Source organism: Eleutherodactylus coqui, chromosome 12 (genome assembly GCF_035609145.1).
Source record: "Eleutherodactylus coqui strain aEleCoq1 chromosome 12, aEleCoq1.hap1, whole genome shotgun sequence".
In the NCBI taxonomy this organism is placed as follows: domain Eukaryota; kingdom Metazoa; phylum Chordata; class Amphibia; order Anura; family Eleutherodactylidae; genus Eleutherodactylus; species Eleutherodactylus coqui.
This window is the reverse complement of record NC_089848.1, coordinates 26343046-26365366: the sequence shown is the minus strand read 5'-3', so window position 1 is coordinate 26365366 and position 22321 is coordinate 26343046. Positions and strand designations below refer to the sequence as shown.

The 22321-nt window shown below is 45.3% G+C and overlaps 1 protein-coding gene across 3 annotated transcripts in view; it reads left to right on the top strand.

Moving 5' to 3' along the window:
- ULK4 (unc-51 like kinase 4) overlaps positions 1 to 22321 on the top strand; it is a 649532-nt gene that overhangs the window by 311952 nt on the left and 315259 nt on the right. For all 3 annotated transcript variants that reach the window (XM_066584674.1, XM_066584676.1, XM_066584675.1), the window contains exons 30-31: positions 3714 to 3806; positions 4237 to 4285. In XM_066584674.1, coding sequence (XP_066440771.1) covers positions 3714 to 3806; positions 4237 to 4285 — 142 coding nt within the window. The remainder of the gene's footprint in view (positions 1 to 3713; positions 3807 to 4236; positions 4286 to 22321) is intronic.

Sequence of the window (22321 nt, the reverse complement as noted above, 5' to 3'; positions counted from 1 at the left end):
GAAGCAAAACTGATTGTCCTGCAGAAAGAGATTTGTATATTGTGGAGCTGCGGAGACATTCTCCATATGCCATTATAATGAGTGGTACGTCCGTCAGTCATGGATATTTAATCACATTATCATTTAATAATGAAGGCAAAGGTTCCTTAGTGGCTAACAATGTTAGGCTCATTTTGATTACCTGTGCTGAACTTAGAACTTATAAGGCCACCAGTGACTGCTCCAGTGAGACGGGGACGGGAAGCGCAGGGCAGGCTAGACAGGTCTTAGTGGTGGGGGACTCAATTATAAGGGGGACAGATAGGGCAATCTGCCATAAAGACCAGGATCGTCGAACTGTGTGTTGTCTTCCTGGCGGTCGAGTTTGACACATCGCGGATCGGGTTGACAGATTACTGGGAGGGACTGGTGAGGATCCAGCGGTCATGGTGCACATTGGCACCAATGAACAAATTAGAGGTCAATGGAGGGCCCTCAAAAATGAATTCAGGGACTTGGGGTCCAAGCTTAGGGCGAGGACCTCCAGGGTAGTTTTCTCAGAAATACTACCTGCACCTAAAGCCACACTAGAAAGGCAGCAGGATCTTAGGGAGGTAAACAAGTGGCTCCGGAGTTGGTGTAAGAAGGAGGGATTTGGGTTCCTGGAGAACTGGGCTGACTTTGCTTTCTGCTACAGGCTCTACTGTAGGGACGGGCTGCATCTTAATGGGGAGGGTGCAGCTGTGCTGGGGGATAAGATGGCTAGAAGGCTGGAGGAGTGTTTAAACTAGGGACTGGGGGGGAGGGTAAAATGAGAAATAGTGGGGTAGCCAGTGTAACTAGCGACCCGGGTCCAAGCAAAGGGAATGGGGGTCGAGCAGGGGGTGGGGTTAATACAGTTAGAACTGTTAGATCAGCCAATAGTACAAATAGCAACAAAACGAATTTAAAGAACAAAAAAAACTTTATAAATTGTATGACCACGAATGCAAGAAGTCTGGTCGGTCAAGTGGGTGAGCTTGAAGCGAGAATGGCCGATAAGAACTATGATATAGTCGGAATAACGGAAACATGGCTTGATGAAAAGTGCGATTGGGCGGTGAATTTACAGGTTTACAATCTCTTCAGAAGAGACCGTGGGAACCAGAAAGGGGGAGGGGTATGTCTGTACGTTAAATCGTACTTAAAGCCGAGACTACGGGAAGATATAGGGGTAGGAGATGAACATGTGGAATCTCTGTGGGTAGAAATACAGGGAGAAAAAAATAACAAAATCCTGATAGGGGTTTTCTGTAGACCACCAAAAGCAACAGAAGAAACTGAAACCTTACTACTAAGGCAGATAGAAGAGGTGTCAAACTGCAACGAAGTAATTATCATGGGGGACCTTAATTATCCAGATATAATATGGGAAAACCAAACCTGCAAATCTCACAGGGGTGATAAGTTCTTGAGAACAATTAAAGATAATTACCTTATCCAACTTGTGCAGGAGCCAATGAGAGGGAGGGCCACTCTGGACAGTAACATTAATTGGGACAACATCCTCAAAAATGCCAGTACAGAGGACAAATGGGCAAAGTTCAAAAGGATCCTAATCACCTCATGTGAACAGTTCATTCCCTTTAAAAATAAAAGAACTTCGAGTAAAAGGAAACCAATGTGGCTCGACAAGACGGTAAGTTACTATGTTACTGATAGTAGTTCTAAGCTGATCAATTTTGTTTTACTAAAATTTAGTTTATTTGTTGCTCCCTGATAAGGCTTCTTATTGAATGACAGCTGGAAGTTGATTATATTGTGGTCACTGTTCCCCAAGTGCCCCTCAACCTGTAACCTGTACCCCCTTTATTCGGTTAGTTAGTTAATACTAAGTCCAGAGTGGCCCTCCCTCTCGTTGGCTCCTGCGCAATAAACGAAAAAAAGAAAGCATTCAAACTACCAAAGCAAGAAGGCAGCGAAGAAGCGCTAAAATCGTACAGGGAAAAAAATAAAATATGCAAAGATAGGATCAAAGTTGCTAAGAAGGAAGCAGAAAGACTAATCGCCAAAGAGAAAAAAAAAAACAACCCCAAACTATTCTTCAGCTATATTAACAGCAAAAGGATTTGCACTGAGAGCACTGGCCCTTTAACAAATAATGCAGGAGAAATCACTGAAGATGATGGAGGGAAGGCAAATCTATTGAATCGTTTCTTTTCAAGCGTATTCACAAACGAAAAGGAGATGCCACACGAGATGCAGGGGAATAAAATGAACCCCTCACAAAATATCTCATACCTAACGCAGGAGGAGGTGCGGACCCAATTAAAGAAGATTAAAATCAATAAATCGCCAGGCCCAGATGGAATACACCCAAGGGTACTAAGGGAACTAAGTGATGAGATAGCTAGGTCGCTATATCTAATATTTCTGGATACTATCAAGACTGGGGTTGTACTATTGGATTGGCGCATTGCCAACATGGTTCCAATTTACAAAAAGGGGACCAAAAGTGAGCCTGGTAACTACAGGCCGGTAAGCCTTACTTCAGTAACGGGAAAAATATTCGAGGAGTTTCTGAGAGACGCCATCGAAGAGTACCTCAAGGAGAACAATAGAATAACTCCTCACCAGCATGGATTCAGGAAGGGTCGATCATGTCAGACAAATCTGATCAGCTTCTACGATGAAGTAAGTACTAGGCTGGACCTGGGAGAGTCTATTGATCTCGAATATCTGGACTTCTCCAAAGCATTTGACACCGTGCCACATAATAGGCTAATATACAAAATGAGAAAGCTCGGATTGGGTGAAAACGTGTGTAATTGGGTAAAGAATTGGCTCAATGATAGAAAGCAGAGGGTGGTAATAAATGGATCGTACTCTGATTGGGCCACAGTCACTAGTGGGGTACCACAGGGCTCAGTATTAGGCCCCATTCTGCTTAATATATTTATCAACGACCTGGTAGAGGGGCTGCACAGCAAAATATCAATATTTGCAGACAATACAAAATTATACAATATAATCAATGCAACGGAGGACAATGTGCGGCTACAAACGGACCGAGATAAGCTGGGGGCTTGGGCAGAAAAATGGCAAATGAAGTTCAATGTTGAAAAATGTAAGGTTATGCACATGGGCAGGAGAAACAGATGTCCCGAATATACACTTAATCGGGTACTGCTAGGGGAAAGTGAGATGGAAAAAGACCTGGGGGTACTAGTGGACTGTAGACTTAACTGGAACAATCAATGCCAGTCAGCTGCTGCAAAAGGGTTGTGCACCTCTGATATGCAGGATTAACAAAGGCAGGAAGTCTAGCACAGCAAATAATGCCAAGGACAGGCGTGCGGCATATGCAACAAAACCACATGAATAATGGGACATAGATCTGGCCATGCTTTGGGGTTTTAAGTGTAAAGATAAATGACAACACAATTGTGAATGTAGCTTTAAATGTATGTAAACAATTTGCATCGAAGGAGCAAGAATCTGCTCTACCGTACTTGTCCAGCGCCGGCTGGAAGGATGTGAAACGTCTGGAAACCGGTTTACTCCAAATCTATGCTGTGCAGTAGAATTGGTTTTGTGTCTTTTTAGCAGAATTATACAAGGTTTGTAAAACTTGGGTCATCACTGACCACATTCACAGTTTCTACTCCATTATGTATGGAAAACATGAAATTAGAAATGAAATGAGTCGGTTTATATATTTTAGTAATAACAACTGCTAATGTCCATTGTTGTAGGTATGACCGAATCCTTCTGGAACCGGACCCTGTGCCTGTGTATGCGGTAAAGCTGTTGGTGGCTTTGACTGATTATAGCCCAGTGTTAATCAGGTGAGCATCCATTCCCACCCATTATATATGTGATACGGATGAACACAGCAGCACTCACTTTTTGAGACCATGTTCTTTCTCAGAAAACTTTCCCTCTTGAGTTTCTCTAAAAGCCTTTCTACTGTATAAAGTTGCAGAAGTTCTTTCCTCCATGCGTGGTATCATCATATCACTACTTTTGTACTCGGCTGTAAAATCCATAATGAACTTGATAGAAAATTATACTTTGCATCTCGTGTACTGAAAATACATTGACCTGCAGGAGTCCTGGATGCAAAATAGAAATGTTCTGTCCTGTGATTAATTGTTGTGGTAGATCTTCCCTTATGGAGTGTGATTAGAAATGGCATGGCCTTACCTGAACTGAGAAGCTGTGATTGTTCTTGCCCAGTATGTTGAAGTCCTTTCCTCTTTGTCTCATTCCTGACAGGGACATTGAGGGGTGCAGCCTCGTTCCTGTTCTTTTTCAAGTCATTTTGGTAAGAATACCTTTCCTTTTATAAAGGTGTAATGACCGCATTGTTCTTGTTGAGTGGCAGGAGGCCGCCTCCTATTACATGGATATTTTTTATCTCAAGCAGCTTCCATTGTTTGTAACTACACTGCTTTGGTTTTTGGCTGTTTACATAACTTTTAAGGCCCTTTTACTTGGAACAATTATTGCTCAAAAGATCGTTCAAAGAAGCGAAAGTAATTGATAACGTTGAGTGTTAATTCAGCCAATGACGAACGGTAAATCATTTACTTTTCGTTCATCATCATTGGCTCGTTCACTTATCGTTGGGGTAAATACTGATTGTTTAGTCGTTCTCATCCATTTATACAGTGAATGGGAATGACTGAACGATTTCTTGTTTGAATGAGCCAACAGTGTATCTGTCTAGAAATAGACTGCATGAGCGAACGAGTGAACTCTGACATCATACGCTCGTTCAAGCGAGAAATCTTTTGGCGTAAAAGGACCCCTATACAGTGTGTATGGAGAGGAGTAGTTAAGGGTAAGGGGGAACTGGACCCCTGTACTACTGTGCTGATTGTCATGATCCAACGATGTGAATCCAGCAATCAGTTTCACCTATACTGTAAGTGAATAGGTGATAAATGTATACTATGAGAAAACACCTAAGGGTCTATTGGAGAGTTATTATGCATTTGATTAATACATACAGTTAAACCATTCCTTGACTTGTCTCTAAACTCAACATATAAGACGTAAGGCACAAAATGGTAAAGTAACATTAAAAAAATGTATAGATCCAATGGGTGTCTCAACACATGTCAATAAGGAAGATGGAACAATACTTCTGCAGTGCTACTTTATTTGCATATCACCCAGAAGACCATGCATGGCCTTACACGCTTTCTCACTCATCTTCTAAGTGCTCTCCTCAAGGAGAGACTATACCCTTTCCAACTCACATCACAGGCCTCTCACTAGCTAAGCCAGAATCCTACTGCGCACTGATGAGGGGCAAACACCCCGAAACAGCTGTCTGTGCATGGATTCTAGCTTGGTTTTTAATTCCCAATCAATGTTAATACTTGTATAAAGAGTCGGATATTGATTTGACGGAATGCTGCTATCTAATAGGTGGCGCTGCAGAGGTATTGTTCCATCTTCCTTATTTGCATATTACCCAGAGGAGCATGCATGGCTTTATAAGTCTCCTTACTCGCCTTCTACCTGCTCTCCTTAAGGAGAGACAATACCCCTCCCGAACTGATGTCAACCAACACCTATAAGCTTCCATGTTAAGAAGTATATGTTTAATGCATAAGTTTTTTTTTACTTGATGACTGTGACAGATGCCATAGCTGTTCATTCGTCAGCCATAGGCTACTATGTTAAAAAAAAACTAAAAAGTAAATGTTAACGTATTGATGATTCTTACCGGACAAAGAAAAATAGAAATAACGGGCACAAGCCAAATAAATTAGATCATAAAGGGTGCATAGAAGATAGAAGGACACACTGAAACAATGTACATAAGGGTAAAGAGAAGAAATAGCAGTGTGTAATTGAAACAACCTGCACATATATACATTTGGTGTGCGAGTTGGTTCAAATACACATTGCTATTTCTTCTCTTTTTCTTACTGAAAGACACACAATTGTTTCGAAATTGTATAAGTTACCGCATTTCAGGAAAAGGAGGACAAATCTGTAAAAGCATTCCAGTATCAGCAGATAAGCTTATCTACTGTACAAGTTCTATCATTGTCTAATATGCTTCATATTTCAGTTCTTGGTGCTTTCCATTGTCTTTCATTGAATGGGATCCAGGGGATGAGAATCTGTGTGGGTCATGTAATGATTACACATACGCCATGGCAGTTCTTGCTCCGCACTTGTGCCATTATCACATGATCAGGACAGATTTTCATAAAAGTATCATAAATTGTGAAACTTTTACCGCAAATATACTCCAGTGTTTTGGAAGAACTAATAAAATAAACTTTAGCGGTCCCATTACATAAAGCTCTAAATCACTGCACATCAAAGTAACTTTGCCAAGGAATTTAACAGTCCTCTGCCCTTGGGATGTGACACTAGAGATTCAGACGTGGTTTTAGGAAAGAGCTTTTCGTAAAGCAGGATTATACCTGTAGCAGCTTTAATACTGTAATTACTGTAGGTATTCATGCATAGCATGGAGATAATGCCGCCTGCTCCACCTGAATGTAAAATAACCTGTATAATAAAACATCTGTGTATTTTGTGCTGTTATGGGAGAAAATTAATTTATGAACTACAGTTATGGTGACAACCCACCCAAAGTAGGAGCGGTGATTCAATCGGAAACACAGGAGAAGTGACATTTGCTTTACCTGTACATAAAATATGAAAACTTTGGAAATGGAACATTGCTTTAGAATCCACTAAAGCCGAGATTTATACGGTAGTTCTTGCGCTCTCTTTATTTTTAGGAAGCTACGTTGCTCCAGAATTAATAGCGGCACTTTTGTGAAATAAATGCTTTAAATATAAGCTATAAAGAAGAGTTAGCTAGAATGATGCAGCTTGTCTAAGAAATTAAGGCTGTTAAGCTTTAAATTTCCATATATTCTTTCACTGGAAAAGGCATTTTTCCAGGCTGCCATCTAATATAATTTTTTTACTGTATTTTTCTGACTGTATGATGCAGTTTTCCGCAAGATGAAATCTTGCTGAAAAGTGTCTCTGCTTTATCATCTCGGGGCAGGGGGGTCTTGTAGATCCAGAGACTCCTGACCGTTGCCTTCATGATCTAGCAGTGGGCTGATGCATCTTGCTGCCCGATCGTCGGGAGAACTCTTCAGCCATACATACTGCAGCTGCACAGTCCTTCCTCTCCCTTCCCAATCCGTCCCCTCCAGCAGATAACACTGTGGATCACTCACACATCGCCTCCAGGTTGCAGGTTTTTTTCTATACACACAGGGACAGACAATAGCAATGATCAAAGGTCTTGCAGTAGCAGCAGGACTGTAGATGATACCATAACCAGCTGGAGGTTGTCATGTATTACTACACGTGTATGTGGAGGTTTAGTTGTAATTGAATTAGTGTTTAAAATGCTAGTTGCACATGTGTGTGTGCGTGCATGTAGCAGAGCTGTATGTGTATACACGAATGCTGCAAAGTTGTGCATGTGGTCAGGGATTGAACCTTCCTGCACTCCAGTCAGTAGCTCTCACTACTGAGCCATCCAGCATTTGGACAGTTCCTCCGCATGACTCTTTGCCTTGTTCCCAGATCCAGCAAACCCAGACCCGGTCCTGAGCCCACCTCTGTCTCTGATTAGGCTCATTATAAAAGCCTGACCCTGCCACTCTCTCCTTGCGTGATTATTCTGCTCCACAGCATGGATTGATCAAGCTCCACTTGTGCCTGCTTCTCTGCTATTGCTACAAGACCTCCCGATACTGATTTCTGGCTTTCCTTCTGACTACGTTATCTGCTTCTTTCATGTGTACTGCAAACTGAGACTTCCCATTGCTGAGCCCTGGCTTCTCTTCTGACAATGTTACCTGTCTCATCCATCTGTACTGCAAACCAAGACCTCCCATTGCTGACTCCTGGCTCATCCCTGACTACTCTCCAGACCTGTGGCTATTACACCTGAGGCTCCAACCCAGTGCTTGAAACCGCTACACATTTACTGTATATAGCAAAGTTGTGTATGCTGCAAATCTATGTGTGTGTTGCAGAGCTGTGTCTATTGTGCGCATTTACAATGTGTGTGCAGCAGTGCTGTGTATGTGAATAATGCGAATGTATGTGTTTGTGCTATTGTTTGAATGGGCACACTAGGTTTAACCTCTTCATGACCAAGGACGTAAGGGTACGTCCTGGAGCGTCAGGGTATGTATAAAGAGAGGTTGTGGGGCGACCTCTCTTCATACAGTGCGGGCGTCAGCTGTTTATTACAGCTGACACCCGCGGGCCATAGCCGCGATCGGCCGTTCGGCCGAGCACAGCTATTAACCCTTTAAATGCCGCTGTCAATTCTGTGAGATCGGGGGAGCCGTGCAGGTGTCAAGGCAGCCAGAGGCCTTTTGAAAGGCCCCAGGGCTGCCTTAGCAGACTGCCTATCAAGCCATCCCCATTCTACAAGCCCGTGGGGTGGCTCGTAGAAGAATAAAGCCGCAGGACAGCAAGTTTTCAATGGTGCAAATATTCAAAACATCCCAAAGGATGAAATTTTTTTCCCAATCGAAAAAAATACAGCGACGTTTCAACTCCTTGCAGCAGTCTTTGCCAAGCTCGTGGGGTGGCTTGATAGACTGCCTGTCAAATGACAGTATGACGTAATGCTATAGCATTACGTCATACTGCAGGAACGATCAAAGCATCGCTGGTTGTATTCCCTTAGGGGGACTTTAAAGTAAAGTAAAAAAAAAAATCAATAAAGTTTTATTAATTGTAAAAACAAAAAAAAAAAGGTAAAGTTTAAATCGCCCTCCTTTTGCCATATCTATTATTAAAAAATCTAAGTAATGAAATAAAGATACATACTTGGGATCGCCGCGTCTGAAAAAATCCGATCTATCAAAGTAGCACATTATTTTTCCCGCACGGTGAATGTCGTCCAAAAAAAAAAATAAAGAACGGCAGAAATGCACTTTTCTCGTCCGTATCATTGGGGGCCACAGCCTAGACCATGGGATATAGCCACTGCCCTAGGAGGCGACACTAAGCAAAAAAAGTGTTAGCTCCTCCCCGCTGGCTATATCCCCCCTGCAGGCACTCAGCTAATTAGTCTTTAGCTTAGTGTCTGCTAGGAGGCAGACGTAGGAAAAGCTATTCGCGGGAATCCGGGGAGTCTGGGCTTTTCCCTGGCTTTACTGGCCTCCCGGGGGAGACGCAGGCAGGGGGTGTCTCCACCACTACTGCGGCGTCTCACCCAGAGAAGAAAAAGGGGCCCGACCATGCAATGCGCATCTGAGTCGGTTACCCGCCAGCCATAGGGCTCCCCCTCCCTGGAGTAGCGCACTGTCTGACGGTGACGCGTAGGGGGCAGCACTGCTGGAGCTGTCGACGTGTGGACAGGCTGTGGCCCCCAGAACAATACCCTGTTTGGGACTAAGCGAGGGCAGCATTCCACCTGGGACCCCACATGAGAGCACCAGAAAATAATCACTCGGGACTCCCTCCTCGCAGCGGCGGCAGCGGAACAAGACGCAGGTTACCTGGGATACGCGGCATCACAACTCTCGGACGGCAGAGAAGCAGCAGCGGCGGCAGTTTCTCCCTTGGCAGGGATAGAAGCGGAGCGGGGCAGGGCAGGGCAGGACGCCGGGGCGCCGGCCGGCAAGCCACTTCCGGGCGCGGCGCTCCGGGGGGCGGAGCGCCGTCGTCACGGCCGGAAGACGTCACTTCCGGGTCACGGGGACGCTTCCCGGCCAGGCCACGCCCCCTCCGAGCGCGGCAAGCTTAAAAAGGGCAGCCAGGAAAAAGAATGGCCGCTCTCTGCAGCACAGCGTGTCAGCTTGCCTACACGCACGCCGGAGCCTGGCACTGTGCAGCTCCCCGAGCCCGCAGCAGCAGCCCTCCTGAGCAGCAGCCCTCCTGAGCAGCAGCCCGCCTGAGCAGCAGCCCGCCTGAGCAGCAGCCCGCCTGAGGGGCAGCAGCGCTTCTGAGCGGCAGCCATCCAGCCATCCGGCTCTGCAGTGTCCCTCTGCTGTGGAGAAGCATCCGGGCAGCAGCAGCACCTCCTGTCTCGGGCACCAGCAGCAGTGACAACGCCGCAGCAAGTCCCTGCCACAACGCCTGCCGGGTCACCAACGCTACGAGGTCGTGTGTGTGTACCCGCGTCGACTCCCGACAACATTCAAACGTCAGGACCAGAGGCTCCAGCTGGACCGGGGGAACCGCACAAACAGCTGCCAGACCGGGTAAGCCTTGCCCAAGGCGGCACTTTGCGGTGTTCTCCCCTCGCCCTCCCCTCCCCCCCCTGCAGGCATTCCTGTAAACGGTACCCACCAGTTGCAAATTGTGTTGTGTTACCATGTCTGACCCCAGATCAGAGGGTTCCAGCCCGGCCAAGGGGAGGATGAAGCACTACGCTTGCTCTACATGCAGCGTTAAATTTGCGTACGGTCAAACCGACCCCCGCTGCGCGGGATGCACCACGGCACGCGCTCCCCCAGGGACTCCGGTGCTCCCCGCCGCCCCTGTGGAGCCAGGGCCCGAGCCCCAATGGGCAAGGTCCCTGGCTGCTGCCGTTTCCGGCCTGGCCTCATCCTCTGCGGCAATTTTACGCCGGTTAGAGCTTAGCTCCGACGCATCCTCCTCGGAATACGCACAAGGGAGGACACGCAAGAGGAGGAGGTCCCGCAGTAGCGAGGACTCCCCCCGGAGGTCACGGCGCACCAGGAGGTCAGGTAGGTCCCCCAGGTCCAGGCGGTCCGGGGACTCTTGCGGCTCCCACGGCTCCAGAGAATCTGTGCATACGTATCATAGATCACGGCACTCGTCGCGATCCCGGTATTCTACAAGACAGGCCCGGGCTCACCATGAGTCCCCACGAGCGTCGTGCTCTCGGGCATCCCATGACACGGCACAAACGGCAGGTGAGGGCAGTGGGTCGGAAGACTACGACCGCTCTGATGCCTCGTCAATGTCTGAACTAGACGAAGAGCAAGTGTCACGCCTAGCCAGCCTAATGGACAGCCTGGTGATATCCGTAAGGGAAACCCTCCAGGTTACGGAAGAAACAGTAGAAACGGCCCCGTCCACGGTGTCGTTTAGACGACAGAGGAAATCACGACAGGTCTTTCCGGACCACCCGGATTTCTCGGAAGCCCTTAACAAGGAGTGGCAGAACCCGGATAAAAAATTCAGGCAACCCGGGAAGACTTGGGAAATTACTTACCCGTTCCCAGGGGGCTTGAAAAAGAGTTGGGCGGTACCTCCAGTAGTCGACCCACCCGTGTCACGACTAGCTAGGAGCACAGCATTGCCAACAGCCGAAGTAGCGACGCTAGCGAACCCGCAAGACAGGAAGCTGGACACCTTGGCAAAAACAGTGTTTCAAGCCACAGGCACAGCCTTGCAACCGATATTTGCGGCTGCATGGGTCAGTAAGGCGTCCACAGCCTGGGCCAAACAATTACGGAAAGACATCATAGCAGGCGCTCCACCAAGTGAGTTGCTCGAGCTGACAGATAATATCATACAGGCAAATAAGTTTGTATGCACAGCTCAGCTTGACGCAGCCAAATTTGTGGCCCGGGCGTCCGCCGCATCGGTAGCGACAAGGAGAACACTCTGGCTGAAGAGCTGGTCAGCGGATACAGCGTCCAAAATAGCGCTAACGAAATTGCCGTTTGAAGGAGACAGGCTATTCGGCCCCAAACTGGATGTCATGATAAAGGATGCCACAGGCGGCAAGAGCACGTCACTACCGCAAATGGCGGCAAGGAAGGAGAAGGCCCCATTAAGAAAGAAGCCGTTCTTTAGGCCCTTTCGGCGCTTTCCATCCCGCCCAGGGGCGGGGCAGTGGTCCCACTCTACGAGAACCCCTGCAGAGTCAAAGAGGGGCCCCTCATTTAAAACAAAACAGACGTGGCGACCACGACCCGGAACATCGAAAATGGCGGGACCAAAAAACGTGGCATGAGGCACTGCCCCCACCCAGTGTCACCAGGGTGGGGGGCAGACTCTCCCAATTTTGGGAGACATGGGGGAGGCGCGTGAACGACAAGTGGGTACAGGAGATTGTGACATCCGGGTACTCAATCGAATTCACAACCCTCCCACGGAATTTTTTCTGCAAGTCCAGAGTGCCGTCCTCTCCGGAAGGGGTAGCCAACTTACAACAAGCAGTACAGAACCTACTAGCACAAGGGGTTGTGAAACCAGTGCCAGGAGCCCAGGAGAGGCAGGGGTTCTACTCGAACCTTTTCCTAGTACCCAAAAAGGATGGCAGAGTGAGACCGGTCCTGGACTTAAGGAGATTGAATCGATTCGTCAGGACAAAACATTTCCGGATGGAGTCAGTCAAGTCCGTGATAACATCCATGCAGCCGGGGGAATTTCTGTCCTCGATAGATATCAAGGACGCCTACCTTCATATCCCAATCCGGGAAACACATCAGAAATTCCTCCGCTTCGAAACACAGGGAAGGCACTTTCAGTTTACGGCGCTGCCGTTCGGCCTGTCTACGTCACCAAGAGTTTTCACGAAGGTACTAGCAGCAGTGATGGCGCTAGTTCATGCGGAAGGTATAGAAGCTATTCCATACCTAGACGACATACTAATAAAAGCACCATCGTTGGACGACAACGTCAGGAGCCTGAACGTCACGATAAAAACCCTACAAGAATTCGGCTGGATAGTGAACCACGAAAAGTCATGCCTAAAACCAACACAACGTTTGCAATTTCTGGGCATGATATTCGACACCAGCCTCCACCGGATCCGGCTACCTCAAGCAAAGGCACACAAGCTCCGGCAGGGCGTCCGGTCCCTAAGACAGGGGAAACCACTGACCATCAGATACTGCATGGCTATCCTGGGCCAGATGGTGGCAGCATTCGAGGCAATCCCCTTCGCTCAGTTCCGATCAAGGATGTTACAACACCTGATACTGTCACGCTGGGATGGGTCCCGGCTGACCCTGGAACGGCAGATCCAGATAACCCCTCAGGTCCGAGGGTCACTGAAATGGTGGCTGAGACCTGGCAGACTGCAGGCAGGGCGACCGTTGGGCCCCAGGCAATGGACAGTAGTGACGACGGACGCCAGCCTTTCGGGTTGGGGCGGAACACTGAGGGACCAATCATTTCAGGGAGAGTGGTCACAAAGAGAGGCAAGGCTTCACATAAACATTCTAGAACTGCGAGCTATCTACCGGACGCTCCAACACTTCGGGCCCAGTCTCAAGAGAAAAAGCGTACGCATTCAGATGGACAACACCACAGCGGTGGCCTATATCAACCGGCAAGGTGGGACACGGAGCTCGTCGGTAATGAGCGAGGTGGCAGCCATACTGACATGGGCAGAGAGGCATCTAAGCTCAATATCCGCGGTGTACATCCCCGGAGTAGAAAACTGGATGGCGGATTACCTAAGCCGGGAAAGGATAGATCCCGGCGAATGGGGCCTGCATCCAGAAATTTTTCAGACGATATGCCGGAAATGGGGCACACCAGATGTGGACCTCATGGCGTCACGGTTGAACTGCAAGATACACCCATTTGTGTCCCGAGCCCGGGACCCACAGGCAGCGGCAACCGATGCCCTGACAATTCCGTGGAGGGAGTACAAACTCCTATACGTATTCCCGCCAATCCCGCTCATACCGAGGATCCTGGGAAAAATCAAGCAGGAAGGGCGACCGGCGATATTGGTAGCACCAAATTGGCCAAGAAGGAGCTGGTACGCGGCCATCATGGAAATGCTGTACGACACACCGTGGCACCTTCCGGAGCGAAGAGACCTGCTATCCCAGGGGCCTTTTGTTCACCCGGATTCCAGGTCTCTACATTTGACGGCCTGGCCGTTGAGACCGAGGTATTGAGAAGGAAAGGTTATGCGGAGAATGTCATCCAGACAATGATACGAGCCAGGAAAGCAGCCTCATCAGCAATCTACTATAGAGTCTGGAAGCGCTTCTTCATCTGGTGCGAGGAGAGGCGTTTACAACCAATGCAATTTTCGGTGTCCAGGATTCTTGCATTCCTACAATCAGGCCTTGAAGTAGGATTAAGGGTAGGGTCGCTGAGGGGCCAGGTATCAGCACTAACGGTACTGTTCCAAAGACCAATTGCAAACAGGATGGCAGTACGGACTTTCCTGCAAGGAGTTGCCCATACAACACCCCCGTTTAAGCCTCCGGTCCAAACTTGGGAGCTCAATCTCGTGTTAGACACTATTACGGTCCAGCCGTTTGAGCCGCTCAAGGAAATCCCGATGCGGTTACTAACCTGGAAGGTGGCATTCCTCGTCGCCATCACATCGATCCGAAGGGTCTCGTAACTAGCGGCACTGTCTATACAAACACCATATATGGCCTTTCACCAGGACAAAGTGGTACTAAGACCATCACCCGAGTTTTTACCAAAAGTAGTCTCTCAGTTTCATATTAATGAGGAAATCGTTTTGCCCTCCTTTTGTCCAAATCCAGTACACAAAAAGGAAAAACTGCTACACCACCTGGACGTAGTAAGGGCGCTGAGAACCTATGTGAAGAGAACAAGGGATTTCCGCAAGACCAACTCCCTCTTCGTTATTCCGGAGGGGACTTGAAGGGGCCTAGCAGCCTCAAAAGTCACCCTATCAAAATGGATAAGGTCCCTGATAACGGAAGCATATCGAGCCTCGGGACGCTCGCCACCATTTCGGGTTATGGCCCACTCCACACGGGCGGTGGGGGCCTCCTGGGCAGTCCGTCATGGAGCCTCAGCCCTCCAGGTGTGCAAGGCAGCCACCTGGACGTCCGTGCATACATTTTCGAAATTTTATAGAGTCCATATAGCCGCATCATCCGATGCCGCTCTTGGACGGAAAATCCTGCAGGCGGCAGTCGTTTGACCGCACGTGCAGTGCCCACCCAGTATATGTTTTTTTCGGGACTGCTTGTGAACGTCCCATGGTCTAGGCTGTGGCCCCCAATGATACGGACGAGAAACAGATATTTTTGGTATAACTTACCGTAAAATTTCTTTCTCGTCACGTTCATTGGGGGCCACAGCACCCACCCCTTATTATTTAGGCGGTTGCCGGAACTCTCTGTTCTTCGGTCATTTTTTTGGTGGCAAAGAATTACGCCAGATTTATGTTTGGTATGTATATAACACAATATGTATAAATGTACTCCCACTGGCTACCTACTGCTTGCAGACAGACTAATTAGCTGAGTGCCTGCAGGGGGGATATAGCCAGCGGGGAGGAGCTAACACTTTTTTTGCTTAGTGTCGCCTCCTAGGGCAGTGGCTATATCCCATGGTCTAGGCTGTGGCCCCCAATGAACGTGACGAGAAAGAAATTTTACGGTAAGTTATACCAAAAATATCTGTTTTCAGTTACCCTGTCTCCAAGTAAAAACACAATAAAAGGCAATCAAAAAGTCGTATGTATTCTGAATTAGTACTAACGGAAACTACAGGACATCCTGCAAAAAATGAGCCCTCGCTCAACTACATCAACGGAAAAATAAAAAAGTTATTGTGCACACAAAATGACGAGAGAATATAATTGAAAAAAATTAAATGTCTTTGAAAAAAAAGAGTAGTATAGTAAAAAAAAAAAACTATAAAAGTTTGGTATCATAGTAATCGTACAGACCCATAGAATAAAGTTATCATGTCGCTCTCTGATTGGCTGAGCCAGTGGCGCTAATAATCCAATCACAGCACTCGCTTGCTGGAGGCAGGGTTTTTAAAGCTCCGTCACCAGAAAGAGAGTGATATGTCAACGCTGAGCACACGAAAGGGACTCAGACACCACCAGCTAGGTAAGTGTTGCTGTTTTTGTTTTTTTGTTTTTTTCATGTAGTTTAGCTAGGTGATGAGCGAGCATACTTGCTAAGGCAAACTACTCGAGCGAGTAGTGCCTTATGCGAGTACCTGCCGGCTCGTGTCTATAGATTCAGGTGCCGGCAGGGGAGAGCGGGAGGAACAGGGGGGAGATCCCTCTCTCACTCTCTCCCCCCCGCTCCTCCCTGCTCACTCCCGCAACTCACCGCTCTCCCCCGCCGGCAGCCGAATCTTTAGAGACGAGCGGGCAGGTACTCGCATAAGGCACTACTCGCTCGAGTAGTTTGCCTTAGCGAGTATGCTCGCTCATCTCTAGTCAGTATATCTGCAGGTAAAAAAAAACAAGAACAAACAAACAAAAAAAAAAAACAGCTAAACTTAGTTGCTCTAACTTCTGATGTATAAATATATTTCGTTTTTTTTTTTTTTGTTTTTTTTAATAGAAAAAGTCCTGAGGGTCTGACTTATTGGGGCTTCATAAGGAGTAGAACAGAAAACACTGCCCTGGGCTTCAAAGTAGGAGTGAGATATGTTAGGCTAAGCTTTCTGTAACTATGAAATCTATAAAAAAGAGCATTCAAGCGGCTGTCCAGAACTACAAAAACTTCTGCCTTTTTTTCCTGAAGCAGTGTCACATTTGTCAATGGCCTCTGTCTTGTATTATACGTCAGCCGCCTTCACTGGAATAGGCCTTTTGTGCCACACACAGCCCGTGAACAAGAGTGGCCTTGTTTGTTCTCTAATTCTGGACAACCTGGCTAAATACAGGTACAGGACATTAACCCTTCACCTTGCTGAAGCAACCCCAGCACAGCACTGGGTACAGCAGACGTCACTGCTATCGTGGAGCACAAAGCTCTATTGTAATACGCTTTTAGAATCATTTAAATCTGAGAAAGAGACAGGCAAAAAAATACAATTTATGCATGTAGTAAAAGTTTTGTTTGTTGAAGAAAGCCCTTCAAGGTAGCTGAATCCAGGTTATTGCATATATAAAATGTCCTATAAAAGATGATGGATTTTACTACTAAAATCTGAAGTTAATGATTAGCATCTCTGAACTTTTCTGCTCTTTAAGGCATCATTTGTAAACTGTATTTCAATGCATATATAATATTGAATTTTGTGCTATTAGTTTTTAATGTATGTGTATTCTGGAAAGGTACAATGATTTATTGTGTTTGCTCCAAACTTTTATTGCACCTACAAGGCATTTTTTTTCCAAGGAGCATAATCTTCAACACCAGCTATTTATAAGATTATTTTTATGTAAAATCCGTGAATAGAGGAAAGCACTTCGATTTTGCTCATTATGAAGTATGCTCTTATGTATTCTGAAGAATAAGTGGGAGGTCATTCTGCTACAAGCTGCAGGATTACAGTCGGTGATTTCCATTACATCATGTGTATTTATGCTTTTGTATGGATGTTATATTTTTTCAACCCATGCATACCCCCGACCGCAAATCAATGTCATTACTGTATACGACTCTGGGGTGTCAAGGTTTACAGTAGCTTAATCTGTTGAAGAAACATCAAGCTAATAAGTTGGCAGCTCATGGGCGTTCATCGAAAATCAAAGTACACGGTGACCAGCATAATACCATTTGCTTGGTTGGCAATGTTCATACTTGTTTGTCCATCACAGCACCTACGTTCGCCAAGTAAGATGGCAGGCATGTGATTTTGTTGGTGGGACCTTTTACTGCAGGTTTTCAAATGTAGTTATAAACTTTTATTTGTTTTTTATGAGTTGTCCAATCACTTGCCAGAAAATTATAAGACTGAGTTGCCGCATATACAGTAGTATGTTGGAGGATCCCATGAAAATCAATAGGATCTACCAATAAGTACCCAACTTATCAGCTTAGGCACAATGTTGTTAGTTGGGGTTGACAATTGTAGTTCTTCTCAATATATAAGACAATCATGCTAATTTGCAACACTTCGGTCATTCCAAATGTCCTGAATAGCGATGAGCGAGTATACTCGCTAAGGCTAACTACTCGAGCGAGTAGTGCCTTAGTCGGGTATCTGCCCGCTCGTCTCTAAAGGTTCGGCTGCCGGCGCGGGTGACAGGTGAGTTGCAGGAGTGAGCAGGGGGAAGCGGGGGGGGGAGAGAGGGATTTCCCCTCTGTTCCGCCCCGCCCCCCGCCGGCACCCGAATCTTTAGAGACAAGCGGGCAGGTACTCACATAAGTCACTACTCGCTCGAGTAGTTTGCCTTAGCGAGTACGCTCGCTCAGCTCTAGTCCTGAATACTTGGGTTTCAATCAGTTTTGATTGTCATCTATCTGTTGTGCCATGATATCTGAAAAAGTAGAAGAGTGACAAAAATAAAACCTCACATAATCAAGAATTTTGTTAAGCTGCTTGTTGTTTGTGAAATATGGCATTTGATAGATATATAGGTTTAAAACTTGTACTATTTTGATTTCGCACCCACTACAGCAAAGAGCAGTACAACACTATCAAACTTCTATTAAAGTGCACCTTTTAATCTGCAGTAGTCCATACTCTGAGGCTTCTTAAACATTTTCTGCTGGGGTCTCGCCTGTCAGAACATGTTGATGTTCAAGTCTATGCCCATATAAAAAATATTGTTTCTTTCACTTCTCCTGAACCCATTTAACTGCTAACGACCACTTGACCACGAGTATGTATGTTTGTGTGGGTGCTTCTCATGCTCCACACTGGTGATGTCATCACTCCACTCCTGGTGACATCATCACAGGTTTTACAACATATATAAAACAGAGTCTGACTGGCAGAAGAACATCAAAGTTAGGGCTCTTGGAAGGTGTGTGTGTGTGTGGGGGGGGGAGGGGCAAAAATAACAAAATGAGAATACAACTAAGTCGTTATTATCTCAGACACAACTCAGTGGTCCTGGCAGAAGACACCGCCACTACAGAGATCCGATGGGCTGAAGGACCTGCGGTGATGTCACCGATGTGGGAGGAGCCATTGTGAAGTTTGGTAGAAAGTACTGGATAAGTCGACAGCAGCCATTAGGACCTGTGATGTCACCGCCATGTGATCACCTGTGTGGGTGGAGTCAGGGATTACATGACATAGGGCTGATCACTGTATCTAGGAGTCTTCTGAGCTGGTGATGTCTGGAAATCAGCATGGATGTACCATGTAGTAGAGCTGTGTGTGTGATGTGTGGTGATCATAATGGATATACCATGTAGCACATCTGTGTGGTATATTGTGCCACCAGAAACACTGGTGCTATAATTTCCTTATAATTACTAGTACAACATTAACCCCTTAATGATGCGGCCCTTTTTTATTTTTCCATTTTCGTTTTTTCCTCCCCCCTTTAAAAAAAATCATAACTCTTTATTTATCCATTGACGTCGCTGTATGAGAGCTTGTTTTTTGCGGGACTAGTTGTAGTTTTTAATGGTGCTATTTAAAGTACCATATAATGTACTGAAAAACATTTTTAAAAAATCTAAGTAGAGTAAAATGAAAAAAAAAACCACATTCCGCCATCTTTCAGTACGTCTTGTTTCTACGGCGCACAAACAGCAACAATAACGACATAACTCAATTTTATGGGTCGGTACGATTACTACGATACCAAACTTGTATAGTTTTTTTTTTTTTTTTTTTTTTTACTGTACTACTTTTTTTTTTCAATGATATTAAATTTTTTCAATTATTTTCTGCGGTCATCTTGTGCGCGCAATAACTTTTTAATTTTTCCATTGACATAGTTGTGCGAGGGCTCATTTTTTGTGGGATGTCCTGTATTTTCCTTTAGTTCTAATTCGGAATACATACGACTTTTTGATCGCTTTTTATTGCATTTTTTTCTGGGAGACAGGGTGACTGGAAAAGTTTATTTCTGGTGTTCTTTATATATATTTTTTTGGATAACGTTTACTGTACGGGGTAAATAATGTGCTACTTTGATAGATCGGACTTTTACGGACGCGACGATACCAAACGTATTTTTATTTTATGATTTAGATTTTTAATTACAGATATTGCAAAAGGGGGTGATTTAAAACTTTTATTACTTTTTTTACAATTCAAAAAACTTTATTGATCTTTTTTTACTTTACTTTTAAGTCCCTCTTACAATATGCGATGCTTTGATCTGACAGGCAGCCCATAGGGATGGCTTGATAGGCAGTCTCCCAAGGCAGCCCTGCGGCCTTTCAGAAGGGTGGCTTGATAGGCTGTCTGTGAAATAGCAGTATGACGTAATGCTGTAGCATTACGTCTTACTGCAGTAGCGATCAAAGCATTGCATATTGTAGTTCCCCAGGGGGACTTGAATGTAGAGTAAAAAAAAAAGATCAATAAAGTTTTTTTAGTTTAAAAAAAAAAAAAAAAAAAGGAATAAAAGTTTAAATCACCCCCCTTTTGCCATATCGATTATTACAAAATCTAAATCATTAAATAAAAATACATGTTTGGTATCGCCGCGTCCGTAAAAGTCCAATCTATCCAAGTACCACATTATTTACCCCGCACAGTGAACGTCGTCTGAAAAAAAAATTCAATAAAAAGCGATCAAAAAGTCGTATGTATTCTGAATTAGTACTAAAGGAAACTTCAGGATATACCACAAAAAATGTGCCCTCGCTCAACTACATTGACGGAAAAATTAAAAAGTTATTGCGCGCACAAGATGACCACAGAAAATAATTGAAAAAAATGGAATGTCTTTGAAAAAAAAAAAAAAGTGTAGTATAGTAAAAAAAAAAAAACTATACAAGTTTGGTATCGTAGTAATCGTACCGACTCATAGAATAAAGTTATCATGTCGTTTTTGTTGCAGTTTGTGCGCTGTAGAAACAAGATGCAGTGAAAGATGGCGGAATTTGGTTTCTTTTCATTTTTTTCAGTGCATTATATGGTAGTTTAAATAGCACCATTGAAAAATACAACTCGTCCCGCAAAAAACAAGCCCTCAAACAGCGACGTCCATGGAAAAATAAAGGAGTTATGATTTTTTTAAAGGAGGGAGGAAAAAAACGAAAATGGGAAAAAAAGGGGGGGCCGCGTTATGAAGGGGTTAAAGGGGTTGTCCCGCGCCGAAACGTTTTTTTTGTTTTTTTTAACCCCCCCCCCCGTTCGGCGCGAGACAACCCCGATGCAGGGGTTAAAAAAAACAAACGGAGAGTGCTTACCTGAATCCCGGCGGTCCGGCGTCTTCATACTTACCTGCTGAAGATGGCCGCCGGGGTCTGCTCCCTCCGTGGACCGCAGCTCTTCTGTGCGGTCCATTGCCGATTCCAGCCTCCTGATTGGCTGGAATCGGCACGTGACGGGGCGGAGCTACACGGAGCCGGCATTCTGCACGAGCGGCTCCATTGAAGAGAGCAGAAGACCCGAACTGCGCAAGCGCGGCTAATTTGGCCATCGGAGGGCGAAAATTAGTCGGCTCCATGGGAACGAGGACGCTAGCAACGGAGCAGGTAAGTAAAAAACTTTTTATAACTTCTGTATGGCTCATAATTAATGCACAATGTACATTACAAAGTGCATTAATATGGCCATACAGAAGTGTATAGACCCACTTGCTGCCGCGGGACAACCCCTTTAAGGTACATAACTAGTCTTTGAAATAAATTCTCAACAGTCCTTATCCAGTGTTGTTTTGAGTCGCCCCTATAGGCAGGTAACTATTTGAAATAGCACAAATAATTGTGAGTTGACAAGTATTCAGTGAAATTACCAAATTGGGTGTAGATTAAACTTGAAGAATGATGAATAATTGATCCAAATATTAAGTAGCTGACTGTATAGGTAATCTATACTGATCCAGAGATGTACCTCGCTTTAGGTTGTCTTGTCTTGAAGAGTTCTTATGCCCAAATTCCTCTCATTAACATATTAAGCCTTTATGTAAACAGAGGAGCAGATTTATAAAAACTGTCTAAAAAGAAAAAAAATTGCCGCCCATAGTAACCAATCACGGAGCAGCTTTCAAAAACACTATGAGGAATGGAAGCCAAACTGTGATTAACTGCTACAGGCAACAAAGATAGTTTTTGTTTTAGACCTTTTCAAAAATCTCCCCCAGAGTGTCTAAATAGTCATTGGGTTACCTGTCTTATACACAAGCTGCTTCCAATCTTTTGGATAAAGATTATTTTCCCCTCAAGTATAGAAGGCTTTTGAGCCAATAAAGAAAGGAAGGTTAATAATGATCATACAAACATTTCAGCTTGGGAATCGGGAAGGTTTCCTGACTCTCTTATGAGGGTTTTGCAAGGTCAATGATCAAATTAAGTCCTGATTTGGAGTGCTAACAAAAGCCTCCACATATTTTTCTCCAACTGGTAGTTTTGGTTCTCAGGCTATATTTAATATTCTGTGAAGATTCAGTCCCAGGATAGGGATGTTAGCAATGTTGTCTAGCACATCATCACAGAGTATTGATTAACAGACAAACTTTACTGGCTGTGTGAAGGTTCCTCATCTTTAGTATATGGTGTATTGTAAACCAACAAAACCTTTTTTTCATGTAACTTGTACTGGGAGTTTTGAAACTTTTATGATTTTTATTTTTTATTAATTCATG